The 8,479-nt window shown below is 41.8% G+C and overlaps 1 protein-coding gene across 1 annotated transcript; it reads right to left on the bottom strand.

The window, feature by feature from the left end:
* Nucleotides 1,630-2,483, bottom strand: LOC109233568 (mucin-7-like). Its single transcript, XM_019399453.1, has 2 exons — nucleotides 2,373-2,483; nucleotides 1,630-2,055 (listed from the first exon to the last, which is right to left on the bottom strand). Exons 1-2 carry the CDS (start codon nucleotides 2,481-2,483, stop codon nucleotides 1,630-1,632), a joined length of 537 nt encoding a protein of 178 aa, XP_019254998.1.

Raw genomic sequence — 8,479 nt, 5'->3', positions numbered from 1 at the left:
CTTAGGGGAACTAGAGAGACTTAACATAACTCTTTCTCAGTCATGATGTTAGTTTTCTCCTTTTTTGTTTTCTCCATGCTTTGCATCATTGCTTTTCTTTGAATCCCTTCAACTCTTCATTTTATTCACTTCCTTTTTGCACTTTTCTTTTGTTCTTTCTTTCTTTTTATTTGGCTTTCCTTTTCTTCATTTCTTCTCTTTTTGTGCCTTGATACCACTTTCAAACTCCTCTCTCTCCCCCAAACTTATGTTTTAGCCAATTTCTTCTCAAGAGTGTTAAGGAAATCTAGGGTGCCAAGAGAGGGTCACTACAAAACGGGCAACGACTTGTAATGTGGTTATCGAATGAGAAAGGTCTTAGGCTCAAATGGGTTGACTAGGGATAGCAATATTGGTGGGATATGGAAAGTTTCAATCGGGTCAAGGAGAGCCTACAAACACCTCTCAAGCCAAGCAAAACTTAGAATTTCGCTTAGAAACACATTCGGGGCAAGTTCTAGACCATTCAAACTGGTACTTGGACTTGCAACAAAAATCTCACTTCTCACACAACTGGATTGTTAAAGATGAGTCGAGGGCCCAGAACAACCATATTCAAGATTGAAAATCACTAATGGTTAACTAAACCACTTGATGATTGCTCAAGTCAACACAAGAGTCAAAAGGTCACTAACTAGAGCTATTTCTTTCCATGAACTTGTTTTTAATCATAAGCCCCTAGTTAAGTGTGTTGGTACCAAGTGAAGCATGCTTGACTCTTCTAATTCAACTCAATTAGGTCCTTTTATTTATTATTACCTCCTATTCTAACTAAAAACATTAAAAATGGACTTAATCCTTTAAGAAGGTTGTCACACAATCCATCGTTGGGAAGAGTCACTTGGTTCACACAAAAACCACATTTGGAAAGAACCGTGACATTAAGAAAACTAAAGGCTTATTGATCAATTAAACATGAAGATAAACTACTAAATTAAAAAGAAACTATCAAATTAAATATGAAGTTATTAGATTAAACATTAACTACTAAGAAAGCAAGATAAAGAAGCTATAGAATAAACTCTGAAAGCATAAATAAAATTAATATAGAAGATGAGAGAGGAGAGAGAATATATACATCAATAGAGAGAAAGAATAATATGTACATGAATAAAAGAAAAGAAAACGAGAATGTTATCAAGTTATTACAGGCCAACTATCATCAAATCAAAATAAGCTCTCCCCCCCCCCCCCCAATAAGAATAAGCATTGTCCCTAATGTTTAACAAAATAAAACTCAAGGAAGGGAAAGAGTAGAGAAAACTCCCTATGTGGCCTCAGTGTCCATAGCATCATCATCACCCTCAGGCTCCTCCAACTGTATCTCATCGTCCTCTGCTCTGGGAGTAGCTGGGTTGGTGAACATCTGTAACACTGCCTCAGCAGTGTGGGCAGCGAGGTCTGGCTCCTTAGACTAGCCAGCTGCTGCTTCTAGTACTGATGGTGCTGATTGTGCTGACTCCCTCAGTAGATCAAGTGGAATATCCCCAGCGGATGCTATCTTGGCCACCTCTTTGGTCAGCTTGTCAAGTGCTTTCTTCGAGGCCTGTGATTTCCTCATCTTCTTCACCTGTTTACCTAACTCCTCAATTATCCCCCATGTGCCACCAGAGTATCCATAATAGTCTGTTGGTTTTCTAGAATCTTTTTCAAGGTCTCCTCCATTGTGGGAGAAGTCTGGGGTGCTGGGGTGGAAGACTGTGCTGCAACAGCACTGGATAAGTCAGCCATCTTTGCAGTATCTGTCTGCATCCAGTTGTTGATATTTTCCATAGTATGGGAGACTCTCAACGTTGTGAGTGGATAGGAAGAAGATGAAGGCAGTGAAGCTGATGGTGGCCCTGCAGATGGTGGTGGAGGTCTGGCAGCCGTACTGCTAGAGGGCCCGGCTGAAGTGGCCGGCCTGTCAACTGAAGGTATGGCTGCTGAAGCTGTAGGTACCACCGAAGGCTTTTCAGACTGGCCCTCGGTAGTAGTTGGCTGACCCTTGCTCTTGTTCTTTGGGTTCCTCGGGTCCTTGAGAGAGTATCATGAAAAGGGCTGCTTTGCCTGAACCTTTGTATCAAATGGCTTTGATTCCACTCCCGCGCCCGTAAGGTATTCTGTGATGTGTTTGGATAGAGGTAGGAGCTCTCACCCTGCCTGACAACCACTGAGATGTTGGCCGACATAATGGCACCCACGTTGATAGGGTACCCAGCCATGATAGATGCCACTAAAACTGCCCAAGGGATAGGAAGGATGCTTTCATTTCTGGATGGGTCAATCCGGCTGCAGACAAATATTTGCCAACCCTTGGATTCAAAGTTGACGGTGTTCCGCTAAATGGGAACCCCTGCTGTGATCCATGGTGGTGGTGGGCCTGAAGATGCTAGTATCTCGGCTAACCAAGGGCGAGCCGCATCACCCATTCGACATTTCTCCAGATATTGTATGAGCTCCATATCCTCGAGCCCCAAGTAAGAGTTCAGGGATGTTTGAACAAATCTAACCTTCAAATTTCTCACCTTGGTTACCTTAGTCCCTTTCTTGATGTGCGCCACATTGGCATAAGATTCTCGGACTAAGTGCTCCTTGGCGTCCACCACAACTTGGGTGAAGCATGACCACCTTTTCTTTCCCGAAACTGTCTTGCCACGTTCGGGTTGTATCTACCCAAATCCTTCAAATCTAATTTACGCTCAAGAGCGAGCGATCTTTGAGTCCACAATTCTTGAAAGCTGTTGAAAGCAGTTAGGCTCACGAATCTTTCCTCCTAAACTTCCTTCTTCTTCGACCTCTCTAGGCTGGCAACTCGGGTATCACCCCATCGACCGTCATCCGGCATATCACCATCATCATTAGATGGGGTAGGTGATGCGAGGGCATGTGAGGAAGAAGGCTCTAAACCTTGGCTATTCTCTTTCGAACCCTTAGAAGACCTAGCTTAGGATGAAGGCTCATCTCTGAGTTGTAGTCTACCCGGAAGCTATTATTGTTGAGATTGTGCATCGGGTTGCGCTTGCATAGAATTTCCCTCTAAGGCTTCCCTAGACGGGAGATATTCACTGGATTTTGAAGGTTCTAGGTCTCTTCTGGTAGTTGCCTTCTTGCTAATTACTTTTTGGAAAGAGAGTGGGAGGTTGCCCCTGCCTCGGCCTCGGGAGGGTTCACCCCTCCCTTTGGAAGTATCACCTCGACCACGAGATCGCACCATTGTTTGCAATTCATAGAAACGAGATTCAGTTAAGTTCAATTTGATGGCATATAAAAAGTTGCAGATAGTTGCAGACAAACCAGGGAAAAATCAGATGCAACTAAAGAAGTGCAGTCCGCACAATAGTGAGTGCGATCGCACATGGGAAAGTGCGGACCACACAATTTTGAAGTGCGGCCGCAGCTCTGGTTCTGCGGTCCACAAAATTTTTGTGCGCGAACGCACAATTTTGAGTGCAGCCACACAATTCCAACATTAAACAAGCAACTCTCTAATATCAGAGAATTGGTCGATCTGCGGCCGCACATAGAATTCTACAACCGCAGTCCCAATTTGCGAACCGCATAATTTTGAGTGTTGTCCGCACAATTAGCTAATACAGTTTGCCCTAGCTTAAGGATCTGCGGACCGCACAATTCCTTGTGCGGCTGCACAATTCAAACAAATGGCAGTTACATTAAGGTTCTAACTTCCAAGAAAAAATTGAACAAGGCAATACCAATTAAACATGATAACTAGTTTACCCATCCCCCAAATAGAAAGTATGAAGTTACCCACTGCATTAACACTCAACATGGTCAGGAATTTTACAATTAGGGCTCAAAATGACTAAATTATTTAAGAGAATTGAAGAATTTAATGATGGACTGAACGTACCAGTGATGTAGTGATGCATAGAAAATCAAAGAGATGAAATGAATGATGGATGCTTGAATCAATTGAGTGCATAGTGCTTTTTGTCTCTAGAATGTTCAGAGTGTTTAAAATTTTAACAGGAGCATGAAACCCTCTATTTACGTTTATCACACGGTGGCAAGGGTTACAGAGATGAATGCGGTCCGCAAAATTTCATGTATGGCCACACTCCTATACCTGATACTAATATAACCTTCGACGATTCAGCGGTCCGCAGCTTATTGAGTGCGGCCACAGAATTTGTGCGGCTGCAGATTGGCCCCTTTTTCTATCATACAAACTTCAGAGACTTTGCATTTTTGGGTCTCCAGTTGTGCAGCCGCACAATGAATTATGCGACCGCAGATTGCTTTCTGTTGTGGCATTCAAGAATGTGCGGACCGCATAATAAATGTGTGGTCCGCACTTTTTCAACACTTGGCCATTTCTTCTGAGGACAATCCCTGCAAAGCACACTCATTCCTGCATACACTTCAAAACCAGTTAGCACAAAATAAGACCTATCTAAAGAAGAAGAAAAAGAAAAACAGAAAGACACATGGGTTGCCTCCCAAGAAGCGCCTGATTTAACGTCACGACACGGCGCAGATTACCAATCACTTGAAATGAAGAACCGCCACGACATGGCCATCATCAACTTTTCCATGATAGTGCTTCACCCGGTGCCCATTGACTCTAAACACTTCATCATTCTTATTTTTCAAGTCCAATGCACCAAATGGTGTCACACCAACAACCTCAAACGGGCCGCTCCATTTTGACATCAACTTTCCCGAAAACATCCGTAACTGAGAATTGAACAACAACACAAGATCACCTTCTTTAAACTCCTTGCTCCGAATGTACTTGTCATGGAGGTACTTCTTCTTCACCTTGTATAAGTATGAACTTGTATATGAATGGTATCAGAACTCTTCTAGATCATTCAATAGTGCCACCCTTAAGTTGGCGGCGACATCCCATTCAAGGTTCAACTTCTTCAAAGCCCACATGGCCTTATGCTCAAGTTCCACCAGAAGATGACAAGCCTTATCAAACACCAACTGGTATGGAGACATCTCAGTCGGTGTTTTGTAAGCCGTCCTATAAGCCCATAAAGCATCATCAAGTTTTCTTGACCAATTTGTCCGATTGTCATTCACTGTCTTTGACAAAATACTCTTTATCTCCCGGTTAGAGACTTCTACTTGACCACTTGCTTGATGATGATAGGGGGTCGTCACTTTACGAGTGACACCATACTTGGTGAGTAAGGTATCAAAGGCCTTGTTGAAAAAATGCGAACCCCCATCACTTATGATAGCCCTTGGAGTACCAAATCTTGTAAAAGATGTTCTTTTTCAAAAATGCCACTACACTCCTCGCTTAATTGTTGGGCAAAGCAATGGCCTCAACCCATTTGGACTCATAATCAACCACGACTAGGATGTAGGTGTTTCCACAAGAGCTCACAAACGGACCCATGAAGACAATACCCCACACATCAAAAATGTCAATTTCCAAGATGGTGCTGAGGGGCATCTCATTTTTATTTGAAATTCCACCGGCCCTTTGACAATCATCACAAAGCGTAACTAGATCACTAGCATCCTTGTAGAGAGTAGGCCAATAGAATCCACAACTCAACACTTTTGGCGCCGTTCTAGCTCCACCATGGTGACCACCATATGGTGAAGAGTGGCAAGCCTCAAGAATTTCCACTCGTTACTCCTCCGGCACACATCTTCGAATCACACCATCGGTACAAATTCGGAAGAGGTACGGTTCATCTCAATAATAGTCAAGGCAATCCCATTTGAGCTTCTTCTTTTGGTTTGAAGAGAACTCATACGGTACAATGCCACTCATGAGATAATTTGATAAATCGGCGAACCATGGCATCTCGGTCATTAAAATGGCTAAAAGTTGCTCGTCGGGAAAGGAATCATTGATCTCAAGGCCGTCATGTGGCCTCCCTTCCTCCTCCAATCGAGACAAGTGGTCCGCCACTTGATTTTCACTTCCTTTGCGGTCCTGGATTTCTAGATCAAACTCTTGCAATAAAAGCACCCACCGCATTAACCTCACCTTTGAATCCTCTTGCTCATTAAGTACCGAAGCACCGCATGATTGGTGTGGACAATCACCTTTGTACCCATCAAGTATGGGCGGAACTTCTCCATAGCAAAGATAATAGCAAGGAGCTCTTTTTCGGTCACCGTATAATTTACTTGGGCATCGTTCATGGTCTTACTAGCATGGTAGACCGGATAAAAGATTTTGTTGATACGTTGGCCCAAAACTGCTTCGACTGCCACATCACTTGCGTCACACATGAGCTCAAAAGGCAAGCTCCAATCCGGTGCGGTGATAATGGGAGTGGTTGTCAATTTGAACTTGAGTAATTCAAATGCCTTCATGAAATCCTCATTGATATGGAATCTGGCATCCTTCTCCAAAATCTTACACAAGGGGTTCACCACATTTGGAAAAATCCTTGATGAAATGGCGATAGAACCCGCATGACCCAAGAAACTCCTCACTCCCTTCACGGATGTAGGGGGCAGAAGTTTAGAAATCACCTCTATCTTGTCCTTGTCGGCTTCAATACCATTCTTTGAAATTCTATGGCCAAGGACAATGCCTTCCTCGACCATGAAGTGACATTTCTCCCAATTCAATACTAAGTTCGTCTTTTCACATCTTGCCAAGACCTTATCCAAAATTTTCAAGCAATCATCAAAAGAATTCCCGACTATGGACAAGTCATCCATGAAGACCTCAAGAAAAGCCTCCACCATGTCGGTGAAGATAGCCATCATACACCATTGAAAAGTCGCCGGTGCATTGCATAACCCAAATGGCATCCGCGAGAATGCGAAAGTACCATAGGGACATGTGAAAGTAGTCTTTTCTTGAATGTCATGTCGTGCATAGGTACATGTGTTCATAATATCATCAAGCCTCCGAAGGCATCCCATCATACCATCTCGGCCACTATGGTCAAAATCATCAACGTATACCAGCTGATCAGGTGGTGGTACGTATATAACGCCATAACCTTTCCCATATCCCATATACATATATATACATATATATACACGTATATAATGCCATCTGGTCATAGGTCAATGTGCATGTATAAATGCATGAAATGCATATGAAATACGTTAATAAAATCTCTCGGTACGTCATAAAACTGTTATGCCTCGGATTAATATCATGAAATAAACTTTACCAACTTACGTATTTTTGAGACCCATGAACAGATGATAGAATAGTATGACACATGGGAGAATAAGAATATACACATCTCTAGCATTTCTACGAATAGAGTAATTTATGGAAGTTGTGCATTTGCTCGTTTCGCTTGTGTCGTATAGATCATGCCAAAAAGAAAGAAGGTATAGCCTTAACATACCTGAGCCGATTCTCTTGACAATCCCTCCCTACATCAATTGCGACAAATATAACGACGGACCGAAGTAGTAAAAATTCCGTATGATGTTCTTGAGAAAGATTGTACCGCGCTTCCTTAGAATTGCAAATCTGGTTGCTATTGCGTAATATAATCTGGTATGAACTTTTGTCGAAGCAAAATCATGTTTCAAATCTATCTTACTTTGTGAATTGATCATAATACTATAAGACTTTCCTTGAAGCTTCATCCGTGTATTGTATTTGAAATTTCACAAATTCATAGGCCTTCTTACTTTGAATTTTTAGAAGCCTCCGTAAGATTATGAGATAGGAATCATAATCTTATCATTCCATCTTTTAACTCAAAAATGAGTTAAAGTGTACATAACATCATCTAACAATTATCCATAACTTTTTTTATCACCTTAATGAGATAAGGAGTCTCTTAAGTTTGTTGATTTTGTGGGCTTCACTTGATGGCTTAGTCTTGCCCAAAGACCCTTTGTCATGCCACCTAATTAAAATGGAATAAGAGTCACAATTTTGGCTTGGATGAAGACCTTAATTGCTGCCACGTTTTTGCCTCTTAGGCATATCCAATCCAAGATCCTAATTAAGTATTCACTAATTGTTAATCTTCCACTAAAATCAATAATTATCCGATTATACACATAATTAAGAATTATCTCAAATTACTTAAAATACTACTTACTTTTAACATACCTTATACACCTCCTTATCATGGTCAAGTGGTACCTTGTATGGTACTAGTCCGTAAATACCGGGTATTTTAGTTCGGGTCGTATTTTATCCCAAAATGTCAAACTTCGACGAAATTTATTTTCTTCGATTTGCTTTACCCTTTCACCTTCACGAATTTACTCATCACTTGTTTGAAATAGCATAATACTTATAATGTCAAAATAATCTCATTCTCGAACTTACGTCGATTAGCTTACGACGAAATTTTAACATATTAAAATGCGGGATGTACCATCTCATTTCCGAGCTTCTATCAATTTACTTATGGCGTACTTTCACGTACGAAAATATGGGGTGTAATATGCGATAGTCCACACACACTCTCCACCCGGTCACCGTTCTTGTAGGAATCAACTCGTTCTTGTCATTGGTAACCACAGTCATGCC

The sequence above is a fragment of the Nicotiana attenuata genome, chromosome 10 (genome assembly GCF_001879085.1).
Source record: "Nicotiana attenuata strain UT chromosome 10, NIATTr2, whole genome shotgun sequence".
NCBI classification, from domain to species: Eukaryota; Viridiplantae; Streptophyta; class Magnoliopsida; order Solanales; family Solanaceae; genus Nicotiana; species Nicotiana attenuata.
This window is presented reverse-complemented; position numbering and strand designations above follow the sequence as displayed.